Source organism: Semicossyphus pulcher, unplaced genomic scaffold, assembly GCF_022749685.1.
Source record: "Semicossyphus pulcher isolate SPU_LCO1_2020_fin unplaced genomic scaffold, fSemPul1.0.p SCAF_7, whole genome shotgun sequence".
In the NCBI taxonomy this organism is placed as follows: Eukaryota; Metazoa; Chordata; class Actinopteri; order Labriformes; family Labridae; genus Semicossyphus; species Semicossyphus pulcher.
In genome coordinates this window covers 7,730,827-7,749,454 of record NW_027211748.1, presented here as the reverse complement: position 1 = coordinate 7,749,454, position 18,628 = coordinate 7,730,827, and the positions used below count along the sequence as shown (strand labels likewise).

At 42.4% G+C, this 18,628-nt stretch overlaps 1 protein-coding gene across 1 annotated transcript in view; it reads right to left on the bottom strand.

Annotated features, from left to right (window-relative positions):
- The window catches only part of pik3r2 (phosphoinositide-3-kinase, regulatory subunit 2 (beta)), a 37,599-nt gene that overhangs the window by 7,617 nt on the left and 11,354 nt on the right, over nt 1-18,628 (bottom strand). The window contains exons 3-15 of the mRNA XM_069684350.1: nt 8,781-8,873; nt 5,744-5,821; nt 5,232-5,384; nt 3,493-3,703; nt 3,213-3,298; nt 2,903-3,005; nt 2,527-2,625; nt 2,184-2,364; nt 1,877-1,996; nt 980-1,122; nt 612-788; nt 452-523; nt 168-338 (exon numbers count right to left, since the gene is read on the bottom strand). Of these exons, the coding sequence (XP_069540451.1) occupies nt 168-338; nt 452-523; nt 612-788; nt 980-1,122; nt 1,877-1,996; nt 2,184-2,364; nt 2,527-2,625; nt 2,903-3,005; nt 3,213-3,298; nt 3,493-3,703; nt 5,232-5,384; nt 5,744-5,821; nt 8,781-8,873 (1,687 nt within the window). The remainder of the gene's footprint in view (nt 1-167; nt 339-451; nt 524-611; nt 789-979; nt 1,123-1,876; nt 1,997-2,183; nt 2,365-2,526; nt 2,626-2,902; nt 3,006-3,212; nt 3,299-3,492; nt 3,704-5,231; nt 5,385-5,743; nt 5,822-8,780; nt 8,874-18,628) is intronic.

The window sequence follows — 18,628 nt, the reverse complement described above, 5'->3', positions numbered from 1 at the left end:
AACATGAAGAAATAAGAAATATCCTGCTGTCAAACTAACATTGTCTCAGTGTATCTTCAAAGTTTAAAGGAAACATACATCATCCACTGTGGACAGTAGAAACCTCTCTACAACGGCAGAGATGTTTTGAACAGATATGTTCCCGAACAAGCACAAACAACACTCACACTACAGAGCAGGCGTAGGAGCCCTTCTGTGATTGGCTCTCCCGGATGAGGAAGGTGCCGTCACATTTGCCTCTCAGCATCTCCTCAGCCTGCGTGCGTTTGATGTCGCCCACATACCAGGTACACTCATCATGGTGGGGCGAGCCCTCGTCCTCCTCCAGCGAGTAGGAGCTGGAAGCACAGAAATAAAGCAGCAGACGGTCGATCACACATCAGATCATAAACAACACAGAGATCTCAGGTGGAGATGCTGAAGTCATCTGAGCAGATACTTAAAGACTCACTCATCAGCATCATTCTTTATGCCCAGCCATTCATTGATCTTCTTCTGCCGAGTCCCCTTCTGCGTCAGCCATCTGCAAAGAGAACACAGAGTTCATGCAGACAATTCACTCACACATATTCTGCATACATAATACTTAGTGCTTATTTGATTCTCCTTACATTAAATACTGGTCTCTGATTTTGCGTAGCTGCATGAGATCTGGCTTGAGGCTGTTCATCTTCTTGTCGATCTCTCTGTTATCAGACACCTGCTCTCTCAGGTCCAGCTCCAGCTTTCGCTTGCTGTCGTGGATCTCCTTCACGCGAGACTTCAGACGCTCAGAGTTGCTCTGAATCCTGATTTGACAGAAAGACAAAGTTATGGTTACAAGTGTGTTCCTCAAATGCTAAATAAGAAATGTGCAGCCATGACATAGAAAGTTAACTTAGTGTAGTCAGTCAGTAAAACACATGTCAACCTTTTGTTGCATCTGAATGTAGGCTCAACTTGCTTTGTTAAATCTGAATGCACACAAACATGAGTTTACTTTTGAATCTCTTTTTCGTTGCCCTCGCGCTGGAATCGCTCCAAAGACTCTTTGCTGTAACGCTCCTGTGTCTCAAACTGCTCCTCGAAGATTTTGATGGTCTCATTGAAGGCTTCGATGGCTGTTCGCTTCATCTGCAGCTCCTGTGGGAGGAAATGGACAAAAAGGCTGAGTGTTACTGTGCATCCTGTGTTTATTTGTATATCTAAATGTAGTCCTAAGCTGTTCATGTCACACATGCTTGCATTTGTCTTTTTCATATTCATATACTCTATCAAGCAAAAGTATATATATAATATAATAAGTACTTGTCACTTAAGTATTATCTCTACTGGTCATTTGCACAAATTCAAAATGTTATCTCCAATTATACATATTCATGGTTATATAACTGAGATTAACAATATCCTCATTTATAATACACTATTACACTCTGACTACATCTGCATACAGATATAAATACATTTCCAAGGCTTTATGTTCAAGAAAGTTTGAAAAACAAATTTCCCAAAAAATAAAGTACAAAAAAACACTAAAAATTTACAAATACTTCAACAATATACAAAAACAGAAATATAGGAAATATTTCAACATCAAAGATAAAAAAAGATGACAATATAAATTACAATATTTAACCATTAAAACCATCCAAGAGTGTCTATATGAACATTTATGGTGTATGTCTTATCTTCTAGATATGCTGTATGTGTTTTCTAGATATGTAAATGATTGTTGTATATAAAGAAGGACACAGAGAAGTACTTATTACACAGTGTAACTCCCTTTGAATATCTTTGAGGGACAGTGTGTGTGTGTGTGTGTGTGTGTGTGTGTATGTGTGTGTGTGTGTGTGTGTGTATGTGTGTGTGTGTGTGTGTGTGTGTGTTGCACCCATACCTGTGAGGTGCGTGTGTACTCCTCGTACAGAGAGTCGTACTCTCGGCTCTTGTCCTGGTACTGCTCGTGATAGACCTTCAGCTGCTCCCCCACCTCCTCTATACTGTTCTCCTTCACCAGCTGAGACGCGAGAGAAGCAGATGAGAGCAAAATCACCATCACGGTCATGCTTATTGTTATTCATAAAAATAGGATGTTGAATCAAAGGACGCTTGCTGCGGGAGCTTGATGATATAAATGTTTAACAGTAGATTGAATACACTTATTTTCATCTTCAAACTGCCACATAATCTGCAGCCTGACCAACCTGTTGGTATTTAGAGACCGGGTACAGGAGCTTGGTGTCCAGTTTGGCGTTGTATTGTGCCAGGGACTCGTGGCGGTAGTGATTGATGAGCTCCACTACAGTCAGGAAGGTGAGAGGCTCTGAGAAGCCGTACCTCCCGTCTCTGTGGTAAATCTTTATAAGCTTGTTGTTCCCGCCTTTCCTGCAGGGGGCGACAGACGGAAGAGAAAATACTGAATCCCTTTAAATGTTGATGTCAGGTTTGTTTCCCTTTAATGCCACATTATTTCTATGTTCAACTGATTCAAACTGATCAAAGTTCAAAGCTGCAGACGTTCAGAATAAAAACAGAAGTGTTCTTTACCTCAGGGTGAGCGTGTACTCGCCCTCCAGTTTACTGGATGCATCTCGGACCAGAAAGGTGCCATCAGGAGTGTCTCGCAGCTTCTCATTCACCTCCTCTCTGCAAGTATGATGACATGCTGCGTTTATATCATGACCATTAACTGAGATCAGCTGCGGTTTAACAGCAAAATAAAAACATGACATCAAGAAACGATTTCAGGAAGCTGTTCCATGTATAGTGGAGTTGTATGCACACAATAATCCTTATTTACTGCAACTACTAAACAAAGTAAGTCAACAAACAGATGATTTTTTATCCAATACTTTAAAGACATAAATACTAATTATAGACAAATCCAGATCAACAGCTGTAAGAATTTATTTTGATCATTTACCTTGAGATCTCTCCCCAGTACCACTCAGCGTCTGTCAGCAGGCCGCTTGTGTCTGTCATGGCCGATGGGGCCATTTTTGACTTGACTGGCTTTGCTGGAAGAACTGGAAACAGGCACACACACATAAACACACAATTGATATAATGTAATACTAATGTAATGGATCTTAACAGTCACTTATCACATTAACTGCATGATAGCTGCATGCATGAAAAGAATCAAGTATTAGCTTCTTGGAAGTGCGAGACAGAAATGCCTGATAATAACTATAACACGGACAAATTATGCAACCTTACTAAAAGTAACGTACCTGGAGGTGTGAGGTCTGGCTCTGCAGTTCTCTCTATCAGCAGCCTCTCCACAACAAGAGCAGGGAGCTCATCATCGACTGACAACCTGCAAATCAAACAGTCAACAGACGGATTAGCAAACCATAACTTAGACTCCCAATTTGTCACATTTCATGCATTTAATCTCTTGTGTTTCATTACCATAATGTTATACAGAACAGAGTACAATTTTAAATTACACAGGTCTCCGTCTTCACACTCTACTTTGTCTTTAAATAATAGCAGTTAACCAAAACCTACCACGGAGTGGATGGGCCCGTCCGCATCAGCAGCGGTCCGAAGATCTTCCCCAGCGTGTGTGTGTCCAGGCCGTTGCTGGCCTGCGCCTGAGTGACCTTGGACAGGTGTGTGAGGAGGTACTGCAGGGTGAGACGGTGATGGAGAGGGACGGTGGTGGAGCTCTCGAGGACCAGGCTGACCTCTCTGTCATGGCTCCCAGCGACTGCACCATCTGAGAGAGGACAAGATATTAATCACTGGACAATTATGCCAAATTAGGTATTCGTACAAACCGAGCTATGCTTTAATCTTCATCAAATCCATTTCATAAGTTACTAAAACATGAGTAAATGGGGTCAGTGCATGTCTCTGTAAATAGGTCTAGTATTATCTGAAATGGAATCACGGTGTCCTTTGTGCAGAGGAGCATCAGCCTGAGCATTTCTGACATGCCTCAGTGAGCTCATCCTCTCCCCAGACTCGGCTCTGTTTTCTCAATGCTGACATGCGACTGACCTCGATCAGCTGCCTATAAGGCTCACTCGGAGCCTCGTGCACTTCTTTTAAATTACAGTTACTGAAGCAATGAAAGGTGCCTTTCTCTCCGCTGAAACAACATGAGCAGCACACGGCTCATTTTCAGGCTCCTGCTGCACAAATCTCCCGTTTGTCTACAAAGCAGAAAATCCACGACTTTAACACTGATTCTGACAATGTTTGATGAAAACACTAAAAGGACGTTTCTAGAATAAAATCTTGTTTTATTTTCTTAGATTTAGAGTAGCCGTAAACTTGATCCTTGCTATATGCAGGATGTAACATCAATCTAAACACCACATCATTAATAGCATAAGCTAAGTTTGCAGTGCCGGTCCAGAGATGGATCTTTTAAATGAATAAAACTCCTGCCACGTACTGGTTCTTGCACATCAAGGCCACAAACTGCAAATCATGTGTGTTTTTCATAGTAGAGATGTTCCTACACAATTTCTAACTCCCTGATACCTATTCAGATACCTAGACCTGAGGATTGACCTCCACCAGGTGACCCTCAAATACCAGTGCTAAAAGGTGGGACTGACATTACATTACCTGCTAGCAGCGTACAGTTGTTGTTGTTGTTTTTGTGAGTATGGTCACATGATATTGTGACGGTAATCTATTTTATCCCGACCCTACGTTGGGTTTTTAGATTGATAAGTGCATATTTTCTATGGTTGCAGGTATCACTGGTTTTAGTTTGTGCTAAAAATGTTTGAACATCATCGTGCAGGTACTCAGATACTTTTGTTACTTTGTATAATCCATCACATAGGACATATAGGCTGTTTTTTTTTATTATTTCATAGTCTTAAGGTAACGCAGTTGGTGTCCTAATTTTCTTGTGAGACAAACATCTCACATCCTCTAACTTTGATTTTTCAACATAAATACTCAAAGTCAAATGCTTTCTGGCAGCTGGCTGTTAACCGTCACATGCTGGTACTTCTATCTACAATACCCTGTGATGGCAAAACTTCACTCCAATAAAATGCAGAATTAAAGCTAGTTTCAGGTGAAGTTGGTTTTTAATGTAAAAAACACAATGGTGTACAGTGTAAAACAGATGAATGCAGAGAACAGAGCCTGTAATTAAACCTCTGATAACGGCCCGTTTACAGCCATCTTCATAAAGAAGTACATAAAAGTGAGTCTTGTCTTTATTACAAATGTTAATTGAGTCAATAAAAGCATTATCAGACTTTTTTTATTACACGTACCTGCTGACTGCTGTAGGAGCTGCTGCTGTAGAGTGACAGCACTTTGAAGGTGGGGGTAGATACAGGCGGGGATGACAGGTGACGGGAGGTCTCTCAGGTAGCGAAGGACACACTCAGACAGGTCACACACGTCTTTCTGACTCATTTCACACTCTGGAGATATGACACACACACACACAAAGACTTTTAGGGACGAGTTATGATGAGAAAAAACATCAACCAAACTTAAACAATTGACCACAAAGAAACCTGAATCTGAACTTTCTGTTGTGCGTTATCTCCTAGCTTTTGTGTAGCTTTAATGTTCTCATGATAGCTAAGTGAAAAACAGTAGTGCACTTCTTTCTTTAATGTAAAAATACATGCATGTGTATGCTCTCTAACATATACACTGAGATGATATATTTGCAATAAGCTAACATGGGAATATATTGCTCTAATGCAATGTGAAATACAGAGAATTACACACACGGTGCAAAGGGCAACACAATGACTGACTCAGGCTAACTCACCAGAGCTCAGGCTGTACACTGGACTCTCTGAACCTGAGGAACCTGAAGGTGTCCTGTACAAAACGTTACAGTCCAGACCTGAGAGAAACAGAAAGAGCGGCTGAGTAAAGCTTCAAACAACAGAACTAAGAGACAAATGGAGTCAAGCACAGACTCAGTTGGATGAGACAATCCAGACAGAAATTGTAAAACCAGATGGATGCTGTCAGCTCGAGAAAAACAACTTGAACATGACAAAGCACATGGCCAGACTGTTTTGGAAATACTGAGGAGAAATGCTGAAATAAACTTCAGCTGTGTGTTGTTTTCATTCCAGTCTGATTTCCAACAACAGAAAGAAGTTGATCAATCGATTGAGGAGAGAGATGATTCTAGAAATGTTTTCAGAACAAGCAATATTTACAAGAGCAGAGCCAACACATGTTCCCGTGTGAAGAGTTTCATTTTGGTTTGTTCTTTTCTCGGAGGAAAATGTGCGATTCATTTAGTGACTCTGAGTGCTGGACACAGCAGAGAAATCAAAACAGTAAACTAAACCCTGAATCATGGACGTCTTTAAGCAGAGTGTTCGGGGAATAAAAACGATCCAGTAAATGTTTAGATTAAAGAAAGGACAAAATGTGTGTGTGGGTTTGTGTTGGTCAAACCTTTCAGCCCACTGACATGGCTGTCTAAAGAAGACAGGATCCCCCTCTCTTCAGTATATCCTTGAAGAAATCATCTGAACTCTGAATGACTACACTTCTCATCTGGGTCCCAGGCTGTAAAAACTCAGGACCACTGGGTCCAGACAGCTTGCATCTAGGAGGCATTCCTCGACACCAGCCAGTCTCTCAGATAGTTGTGAAAACCTCACCATGCAGCTATGCACTGTGTGCATCCAACACTGGGAAGTCATTCAATATGACTGCTGCAGTATATTATTTACATTCAGAGACAGACCTTCTGTCGCCCCTCCGGTAAATATCAACAATGAAACCTTTTCAATGCCTACATGAGAGGAATCTCTCTCCTCAGGTATAAAGACAGACTTTGTTTCTACGTGTGTGTGATCAACACAGGTTGTTTTAGTGAAATCAATTAGTTCTAATGGCTTTTACCTGGATAAACTTTATCACCTTAACTCATGAAAAAATTACTATTGTGAACAACAAACTTAATCTAATCATATTTTGAATATGTAGTGTGTTCTCAACGGACAATTTACAAATAAATGTACTCCCCCAAAAGTCGGCCTTGATACTAAGAACTCGAAAGTGCTCCAGAAAAAATCAAGAGACACCTCCGAAAGTTCCTTAAATCAGCACCTCTCTCTTCATGTCATATCCAGCCCAATCCAGATCTGAACCTCATTGAAAACCTCCTGAATGTGATCAAGAGAAAGATGGATGGTCACAAGCCATCGAACAAAGATGAGCTGCTTGAATTTTGAGTTGGCCTCACATCACCCAAACAGCAACATGATTAACGCTGTACTTAAAAACCAGGTTATTCCACCAAATATTGATTTCTTAAAACATTATTCTGTTGTTTAAAAATGAACATGAACATGTTTTTTTGCATTATTCCAGGTCAAAAAATTTGGAAGAAGGGAGAAATGTTGTTTACAATAAAACAAAAGTCCATTTTACACCAACACAAACCTACAGTATAAACAGAAGGACCAGAGGAAGTTTTTTTTGCAGTGGTCTCTTAATTTACTCTGGAGCTGTTTTGCATGGCATAATGGATTTAGAGAAGCTGCGTTAAAACATGCCCATGTGTGGAGCAAACACGATAAGTCAATGTATGGATTAGTCTGTCAAAAGAAGCAAATACATTGATGATGAATGTATGTTTGGCACTTTTTTCAAGCAAAAAACGGCTTCCTGCTCATCCATTGTTATGGATGGCTGCTTTTCTCTGTTTAAATTCACTGTGAAGTGAATATCTTTAAGTTCTCTTTGGTGGCACCTGTGGCGATAAACGGTAAATGCGGGAGCACACTTCCCAGATATCCAGACAGTGTTATTTTACATGTGTGACGTCCACGGTTGGCTCTGGTTGTAATTTTTTTGATTATTTTTTGTGGGCTTTTAGCCTTTAATTGATAGGACAGCTGAAGATAGACAGGAAATGTTGGGAGGAGAGAGTGGGGGACGACAAATAATCGGCAGACCAGGAGTCGAATCTGCAATCAGTGCAATGAGGACTGTAGCCTCTGAACATGGGGCGCCTGCTCTACCAACTGAGCCAAACCAGCGCCCTCGGTTTTAATTTTTGAGTTTCCTCGCTCACGGTCGCTTTCCTTTCTTTTTCTTTGGATTTTCACTTATGTTTGAAGTTGTATCTGTAGTCATCCATCTTTTCTTTGTTTGTTCAGCCATAGTAGATTACTGTTTACTCGCAACACTTGCAGAGAGCGGAAAAGCAGCCGCTTAGCTCCGCCTACCCTCTCTGGCAGACCAACCACTGCTGGGTGAGGGGAAACTAACTGGGCGCTGCTTTTTTTCCGCGAAAATCGCTACAGACACCCAGTCTGTAATACTATAAATGCAAAGGCTTTCATCATTGGGCCATAGGCTCAATCACCATTGTGTTACCTCATTCAGCGATAGATAGTGACTCAACAGACATTTATTTACATGAAAATATTTTTACAATTTGTGTGTGTGAGAGAGAGAAAGAGAAAAAAGAAAAAGGAAGACAGAAAAAACTGTGAATGGAGTCCCACTGAGCTCTATTTGTTAATAACTTGGTGTGAATCAAACCTGCTGTGCAGGCCTCTCAGCAAGGACACTGAGAACTGTTCTGTATAAGATGTATGAAATCTATATCAAGCCACTAACAGACTGAGGAGGTGCTCTGGGTGTGCATGAACTTCTACATCTGTGTGACAGCCTGTCTGGATCCACACGTCTATACGTCTGCACTTGTGCAAACGCTGGCGTGAAAGCAGGAGGCAAATGGCGGGAGGGAGACAGTCGCACGTAGACGGAAAGACTGGCAGGCGAGACAGACAACAGACGAAAGTGTTGGCCGGTCGACATGTATATACCTCTCTTCTCTATGGCTTGGATCAGGCTGACGAGGGCCGGGGGAGCCGTCTCAGGCGGTGTGAACTGCTCGCTCAGGTCCGGGACAGAAACAGCTGAAACAACAACACAAATCACTGTTACACTTCTGGCACAAAGCCTCTGAAAGGCCACGGGGGGGCTGCAGCTCTGACAAGGGCAGAGTTAACTAGGAGCAGTTGGAGATATAGAGCATGTATAATGTTGTGAGTGTATGTAAAATCTGCGAGGAACACTGTAAAATATGATAAGGTGGATTTTATTGCCCATTTCGCAAGAGCACACCTGTTGTTTTAAAACGTACGGCAGCAGTGCGTCGCCTGTGGTGTGTTAACAAAGTTTATCAATATAAACATTTAAAACAGAGAAAAGTGAAGGTTTGTGGCTGCGGGGGCTTTTATTTTGGAGGTCCATCTGATGAGTTTTATGATAAGAAAAGCAGAATAAGTTAGTAAACGTGCAGGAGAGTGAAAAGAGGCTTTATTCAGAGGAGTGAAAATAAAAAAGCCCCCCAAAGAAAAACAGAGTGCTGATGGTGAGCAAAAACTTTATCTACTTTACAACTCCCCATAGACTAAATCAAACATCTTTTCACTCCGGGAGAAAGAGAAAGGGAGAAAGCAAGAGGGAAAAAAAGAGAGATCCCATTTCCCTCCCCCCCTCTCTTTTTTTCCCTTTTCTTTTCTCCCCTCTCGCTTTCTCTCCTCCCCTCCGCTCCGCTCCGTCCTGCTCGGTGTTTCGCCTTAGCTCTTTGCGTGAGTGGAGCACAATAAAGGATTTAATCAAAACTCCTGAACAAGCAAAAGCCCCGTGGCAGTGTGCCAGGCCCGGCTCGGCCCGGACAGGCAGCGCCTCCTATTCGGCCCCAGAGCGGGGCTGAGAGCTGTGGGGTTTTGAGAGGGGAGCAGAGGGGGGAGGTAGGGAGGTAGGGAGGTAGGGAGCGAGGGGTGGGGGGTGACGGTGGGAGCAGGGAGGGCCTGGCCTGGCCGGGGCTTGGCAGTAGGCTCCTGTTCCTGGCACGGCTCGGCTAAACCGCTGCTGATTATTAATTTGGGGAGTTCAGACAAGAAACGCCGCGTCAGCACATTCCGTTCCCCTCTCGCTCTCTCTCTCTCTCTCGTCCTTGTTCTTAGTTTCTCTGGATGTCTCTCGCCCTCGCTCCCTCTCTCTCTGTCCTTTGCTCTCTTGCATTCTTGCTCTTTCTCTCCGGCTCCTTCTCTTTCTTTTTCAACAGTTTGGTCTTTTTCTTTAGTTTTTATCTCATGTCTCTCTCACCCTCTCTCTCTCTCTCTCTGTCTCCCTGCCTGCCAGTTAAACATGGAAACTTTGCCTGGCAGTGTCTCCCTCTCTCCAGCGAGCACACAGACAGGCCTCTGGCTCTTCTTTATCCCTGTTGGCCATTTTGGCTGGCAGACCCCTCCCCCCATCTTCTCTCCTCACAGAGCCTCTCTTCAGTGTGTGGTACAGTTTTTACATACATGTCAACATGAAATTACAATCCGTAACTTCAAATCAAAATACGTCATTTGTCAACAACTTCCAAAATAAAATCTTTACAGCATTTGTGATCTGGCTCCCCGTCAGCAGATGGAAAAAGTTAGCATCTTACAGAACACATGACTGTTAATAAAAGACTTCTTAGGGACAGATTGCGCTCCAGGTTAAAAGAAATAAACGTCGCCTCTTTAAACAGGATGCAAACTGTCTCTTGTGGCTGAATTGGACGGAGCATAAAGAAGATACAAAGACTTTTAAGGCTTCAAAGCACTGAGAACTAATGTGTAATAAGATCAAACAGGGAATACGATATGTGGAAATTTATCACAGCAACAATGACTTTATTATGATGGATCTATTTTTGCCTGTTTATGCTAGAGTTATCCACCACAAATGTCAGCTCGCACGTCATTCATTACTTGTTGCACTGACTTATGGTTTTGCACTCTGCTCCGCTGCAGCTCTCCGTGTCTGCAACCCAATGTTGTCAATGCAAAATCAAGTGTTTCACAAGTGTTCATTTGTGTCAGCAAAACAGAAATATTTGCCCTTTCAGATATGTTGGAGAAAAAAGGCCATAGTGTCTGCGTTCATTACATCATCCGCCGAACACAGCTCGGTGAACTTCACTTCCCTTTCCAAAATCAGTGTCCGGATTAACCTCTATTTGAGGTGCGAAGGAGATGACCTGTGGGTGTCAGGATTAGATGCATACCAACTACAGATGTACAGTACGTCTTAGCTGCGGAGCATCTGTTCATCTGTCTCCAATAAGAGGCAGCTTTACAGAAACTAAGAAGTCACACGTCAGCTGAAATCTGGCTACAGCAGTATGGATCCATGCTGTGATTTCATTCTAATAATGGAGTCATTAGGATGCTGAAAAAAATGAATCATGATGCAGATTTATAAAAAGACTCAGGGTGCTTTCACACCTGACAGCTTTGGCCCGGACATTCGGACTTTACTCTAAAAGTCCGGTTCGTTTGGAAAGGTGAGAACACGCATGTTGCGGACCAAACCACCAGACCATGGTCCGCCAGAAAAGACAGGAGTCCGTTTCCATCGAACCACGGTCTGTTTCGATTCTGGTGAGAACATAATCTGACTTAAAGTAGGACCAAATATAGGAAGCAAAGCAAAAAACTGTGCATTGTGGGTTGTTAACGAATGTTGACACTTCAGACACAATCACAAAGCAAGATTAGCAGAACATACATGGAGGAGCGACGAGGAAATAGAAATATGGGCTGACCAAACAATGTCACACATGCTTGTGGAGAACATGGAGGTGTTCAAATAGCTCAGTGAAAAACTAAAGGAGAATAGAAGTGATCGATCTGGGGAACAATGTCGGTTAAAAGTTAAAATAAAAAACTCTAACATTAGTCATCGATCGCGTTGAGTGTGATTGAGGAGTGTGCGCTCTCTCTTTGTTTACTTCAGGGAGTTTTCCCACGTGGAAATTCTGACCAATCAGAGAGCAGTTTCCTCGCGCATCAAAACTTTTGGTCCACTTGTAAAAGCCGCCGTGTGCTAAAGCCTTTCACGACACAGATGATTAATGAAAATTCAACTTTCACATAAGACTTTCTAGATTCTGGATTATGTGCATCTTCCAAAAATGTGCTTCTCCTTTGCTCTGAACACACCATAAAAGTTTTTGAGGCCCTATAATAATGTCACGAGATGTCCACTGAGGAAGATAAACATAAAAATTGTTGTCATAATGAGTAAACACTGTCTGTAAGACTGGATTTGTAAGACAATCCAGCCTAGCTTGGACAGTAAGATGCAGCAAAAGGCAGAAGATGTTGCCTTAGAAAGCAGATTGTTTTAATTACTCAGTAAAAGAAAGCAAAAGCCAATTCTCATGGAACTTGTGTACAGATGTGTTTAGGCAGGTTGCACGCAATAAAACAGGGAAATCAAATAAAACTGGGAAGTAAGTAGAATTTGTGCTATAAAGCCACAAACTGAACGTACTCCGATAGTTTGGACGGTGTGTAGGAAGGAAAAATGGTCTGCCATATTTTCCCCCAGAGAAAGGAACTTTCTCTCTATTTCATGCAAACAAACATAAACACTCTATTTATTCCTCTTCACTCGAGAGAGAAAAACATTAAACTTTGACTTTCGTGCAAAGGAGATTTTTTTTTTTCCCTCCAAAAGCAGCCGTAGCCCGGGAGTCTTTCTGGGTATTGGATGGGTATGGAAAAAGACAGAAGAGAGAGAGAGAGAGAGAGAGATAAAGTAACAGCAACTTGTTAGTCAATTAGAACCACTTCCTTGGCAGACTGCACTCTGGGAGACAGGCATATGACTTGACATGTTCTGAGATGTAGCCAATGGGAGAGAAACCGAGAATAAGTTTACTTTGACACACTTGCACTTTCACATGTAAGTCCTGGTGCATATGAGGCCTCGAGTTTAAGCGTGCATTCACGGTCAGAGATCTTTGCAGACAGGATCTCATGACTGTGTTTGCAGTTTTTCTTAAGATAAAATCAACACAGCAGGTAAATCATGATCAAACTGAGTCATACAACATTATCCATGCTTGTGAGAAAAACCACACAGTCATGTGTGATGTGTGCTGTCCAAACATGGAGCTGTGAAGGTCGGATGACTGTAGCGGATCCTGTCTCGGTCTGTTTGCACTGACTGGCTCGCTCAGTCCAAGGCGAGCAGCAGACGAGCAAAAGCAGTCTGGACGAAGCAGAGCTATGTGATGCAAAATATTTGCTCTGTATCTTCAGCATCGGCGTGCTTACGTAATGCTGCACGTAGCTGCTCTGCTGCATTCTCCATCTCAGAGGGCTGTGAGAGAAACTGAAGCTTGTTTGGGTGCAGAGATACATGCGAAATAAGCCTCCGCCATTTCTGCACCTTAAATTCAACAAGAGGATTTTTTTGATCATTTCTTTCTAAATAGTACTGACAATGTGAATTCAGTGTGAAGGTAAACTACCACTACTGGTTTGACAAATCAAAGTTATTTGATAAGAACTTCGGATTGCACTTTATTTTTTATTTTTAGGGGACAAAACACTCTTTGAACACTCTGATTCACATTTTAGGCTATTTGGTGTTAACAATCAAGCCTGTATGGCAAAAGCCACGCTTCCATCCATCCATTATCTATACCGCTTATCCTGTTCAGGGTCGCTTGGGGCTGCCGCCAATCACAGCTGTCATTGGCGAGAGGCGGGGACTGATTGCCAGTCAATCACAGGGCTGACACACAGAGCCAGACCACCTTTCACACCTACGGGCAATTTAGAGTCACTGATGAACCTAATGAGCATGTCTTTGGACTGTGGGAGGAGGCCGGAGTACCCGGAGATAACCCACGCATACACGGGGGAGAACATGCAAACTCCACACAGACAGGCCCACTTCGTCGGAACTGGGATTCGAACCATGAACCTTCTAGCTGTGAGGCAACAGCGCTTGATTTCTCTTTTGATGCGTACAAACTTAATAAGTTTGACTGCAGATTCTAGTGCCACACGGGGGGTTAAACGCCTGTATTTGTGTATTACAGACTAACTTTAATACATTAATTCCCACTGAAAATGTCTTCTACTTCTGCCTTATTTGACCAGATGTAGCTGCTTCTCACTGTCCACTTGTTTAAGACTAAATCAAAAGTAATGAGAATAAAATTGGCCAAACAAATTTAAAAGAGGCTGTTTTTCTGGAGCATGTGTTTCTTGTGTTGGTGGTGACAAGGCCAGTTGGTGTCTGGCTCACACATGGTGTGCAACAGTGTGAATGCTGCTGGTCAGGTTTCACTGCTTCATGTCCTCGCTGCATCCAAACCATGTAGACAGGCCATGCATCATGACCGGGCACACCATCCGTTCCTCTGTCACAACATGCTTCAAAGCTACATGTGTACGAGTGAGCCCCCCCGCAACCACGTCAGGTGATCTCTGCTGAGTGCGGGATCTGGTTTTACAGGCCTACAGGCACTGCTGAGGAGAAGACATATTAATGCAGAGACGTGCTATAAAACATGTAATTGCAGGCTGATTGAGACATGTCTGAGGAACATGACTAGAGATACTTTTTTCGTAACTGCCATTTAATGTTGTCAATTAATGCTAGAAAAAGTTTCCTATAAACACTGTTATAATAGAGAAAAGTTATTTCTTTATATGTATTTTTTGTGTATTGTTTTAATGTGTTTTAAGCCGGTACAACACTTTTGGTCAACCGTGGTTGTTTTAAATGTGCTATATAAATAAACTTTGACTTTGACTTACTGTGTGTTGGATACAATGTGTGTTGCTATCTCATGTTGCTTGCTTTATAACAACCAGTGAGCCAGCAGTGGACATTAAATCAATGCAGTTTATGTTGACTGGGTTGGGTTGTGTTAACTGTCCAGAGTGTACATCTGTTCCCTCTTTCAGTTTATATACAGTTTAAGTGCTAGTTGTGTTTTATGTCTAATTTGGGATATTTATCGATACACTGAGTGTAGAGATACTATGTTTTCACATACTGTATCAATTATCCACAAAACTGTATCAATTTATGTGCAAAAAATTGTGGCAGTGGTTCGTTATGTGTTTAAACCCCACACCACTAGATGGCAGTGTTTTAATCTATCGTCAGCGACTTTGCTCTTCCACTCCAACGAAACAAAATAAACGTAGAAAGGTGGAAGTACAAACATCGCTAGCATAAACACAAAGAACAAAGGCCAATGAAACAAGACGGATTCATAGGTCAGAAATAAATCGCATACATTTTCTTCCACTCATCCGGTGGCAGCAGGCTGAGCAAGTTAGCACAGACGTCCCTCTCCCTGGCAACATGTTCCAGCTCCTCCTGGGGGATGCCTCAGCGTTCCCAGGCCAGGTGGGATACATAATCCCTCCAGCGGGCTCTGGGTCTACTTATTAAATTAATATCGTAAGTGCTGTATTGTAACATCGTATCAGGACAGATTCTTGTCAATGCACAGCCCTAAATTGAATGGAAACTGGATGTGTTGATGTTACAACACCGACACACGGCTGCATTTGTTGCCATATTTGTTGGTGTTTTGTGAAGTTTCTGAGTATATGAACAAGTTAGCTGTCATTTATAACTGTGTGCATGTCAGCACAGCATGTGTCAGACTGACTCTTGACTCTTTACGCTCTATAAGTAATGGGGGCTGGTGTTCCTCAAACAAAGTGCTGGTCATATAGAAGAACACAGTGTAGAATCACCTCCCAAACACCTCTCTAATGTCAGAGTAAGGGCAGGGCACGGGCCCGACAACTTTAGCAACTTTATACTTTCTTTAATCCAACAGTGATTCCCACCTCACACAGCAACAGACCAGCTGTAAAGACAAACTCTCAAACTGTCACCTTCCCATCTGAACAAACCTCTATTTCACAAGGTTTTTTGCCCCACCTTTGAGTGTAGCTATTTTAAACAGCTATAAAAACTTAAAGGTATTTTAGGCAAAGCCCAACCCTTAAATACATGAACGGATAGTTTTCACCTCATGCTTTTGTATGACACTTTTTTATCTTTATTATGGAATCAGATGCCGATAGCCAAGTCTGAATGCTTTCATCCATCTGTAGAAACGAACAGGCACTGTGATTTTATGTCCCTCCTGCCTGCAGTTTGCAGCTGTACAAAATGTACTTTCCTCTGTTTCTGGTTTGCTAAAGCCATTAATCTTTTAGTAGGATGACTTCACGCCTAAATTAGTTCTCATTTACTGCACTGGAAAAGCTCAAGGAAATAACATTTTCTGCAGCTCTTCAAACTGTTACGTGCTAAATTTACTAAACTCCAGGAGAATAGTACAACAGGCCGAAAGAAACCAAATACAGCTGGTTCCTATATTTGCAGTTGGATCGGGTGGCCTTGGCTTACAATGTAGCCTTCGTCTCCCTCCCTCTCCAGCCTCTCCATATCTCTCCCATTCACTTTCTCTTCTGTCTCAGCCCCTCTGCCAGCCCCTCCATGCTTTCTTTGAAAGTGTTTTCCTGGTAAGGCGCAGGGAGCAGAGAACGAGTGGAGGCCTCTCCTTTCTGAGAACTGGCCCCGCTAACATGGTTTATAGCCGCCCAGAGACAGTATCAGACGTGTATGTGAATCAGGGAGAGAGGCTGCAAAAAGGAGGGAGAGAAGAGGGAGAGTGGGGGGAGGAGGGAGGAGTTTTGCAAAAATGCCAAGCCATGGTTCACTTCAGCAGGCAGTTAAAGTGAGGCCAGGGAGAGGAGAGAGAGAAAGGAGGGAGAGGGGGAAAAAACTCTCTCTGGGTTTGTTGAATTATTTCTGCTGCAAGTTGAGAAACGTTTTGCCTCCGAGTCCGGGGAATGAAACTGATTTTTAGTCACAATTTGTCTTGAAAAGTGCACTTACACCTCTCACTCCGAGTGGCTCTGACACCAAATGAGCACCACATAGCTGGATAGGAGTTGGTTTACAAGGCCAAAGCAAAACTATTTTTCAGTGTGGAAACAATTCCAAGCAAGAGCTTTTTTTTTATTGCTGAAGAGACTAAAAAAACAGCTTTAATTACAACAGATAGATGTGTGTTGCATTTTTTACAGACACAACTTAACTATCACGTCATCGGCCTAAAGAGAAGCCTCTTCTTACCATGTAATTTCAGAACGAAGAAAAGCTGAGCCATTTGCATCTTTTGTCCAACATGAATCTGTGTTTTACATTTTGCAAACACTGCTACATTTACATGAGCTCAAGCAGCCAGCATGTGTCCACGTTCTGCATTAACCTGATTTCTTCAATGCAAATGAGAGACCTGGTTTCCTTAATCTGGGTAGGGATTAATAAAAAGCCCTGTAAGATTTCTGCCAAGGAAACCTGATTTGTACACCGAACTGTGTTTCTAATTGCAGTTTTACATGCATGGATTTAGACTGACCAAGTACGGCTGCAGCAGCAGTGTGGAGCTAAGGGAAGGCATATTAAGTATGTCTGACTTAAAGTGAAAGTAAAATAAAGTCTAAATAAGTAATTTTGCCAACATGCCAACAGTTTGAAACCCTCTAGATTTACAGAGCTGGTCCTCGCAGTGCACAAGTCACTCGAAAAAAACACTTTAACACAGAAAATATTTCAGCTTTTAAAGGCTGAAAATGTGTTCAAAGGATAATCGATGGATTATCAGAAATCTGGGCATGAATAAATGACCAGCTGCATGTAAGTGTGGGTTTCTGTTACTGCATGCAAACAGAGATGGTGACAGATTTCTGTCCTTATTCTTCCCAATAACAAACTTTTTGTGTGCATTCAAACTTAGTGCTGCAAAGTGAAAAACAAGATATCTCTTCTAAAACTACAATAATGACTTAATGGAAAATTGTTTAAGAGTTTAGCTACATGTTAAAGGACGGACGCTGGGATTAAACAATCGAGCTGTTGCTCTGCCCCTCGCTGCCAAATGTTACAATCCCTGCGAAGAGCAAACGGGCCGAACTAACAATAGCTCTATTCACACAGCGCCCAGGCCCTCTGTGCCTGCAGGGGAATAAAGATGATATTTGTAAAAATTTGGGCTCGACCATTTCTAATCTACAATGCACTTTGCTGCATAGCCAAGGTATCCTTCCTTCAGGCACTGCTCTGCCCCCCCCTCACCTTCACCCGCCCCCTCCTCCCTCTCTCGGGGTTACACTCCTGCCCCTGTCTCTCCGTATCACAGACACAAACGCCTCCTGCCCAACTGGTTTGTCTCACTGTCTGTCAAACTACGAGGATACTGTTCTCCTCCTCACCTGCCTCTGCTGCAGAGCTGTGCTCGTTCACTCTGCTTTTTATTATAGTAGAGCCCTGAAACCTGATTTTATAACAGATCTGGAGACTTTGGTGACGCAGTTTTGATATCCTCTGTTTTCTAGGACATTTCTTAAAAAATACAGAAAAAAGAACTCGAACTAATGAATGTGAATGAGGCCCAGTGTACTTTGGTGTACTCGATGAATTGCCAATTGGCTCAACCAGAGGTAATTCAGAGTTCACAGCCTGCCTGCTCAGAGTGGTACTTATCCCATCTGTCATAAAACACACAGGGGAATAACAAGAGAATACAGCTTTTGACAGAGGAGGAATGTATGGTTTCATATGAGGAATGATATAAAAGCTTTTATTTATCTATTTTGGCGCTACGCACCTTTTTCTCTGGCGTCCCATACAAGGAAGCAATAAATTTACCAGCCTGAGCCAAACGCGAGGGAATGCACATGATAGAAATCTTGGGAGAGTGGAAGAACTTTGGTAGCAAATCAAAGTTTTTACTTGAGGTTGAGCTTGTGAAGGTCGACTGATACGTGCCAAGTGTATGTTTGAG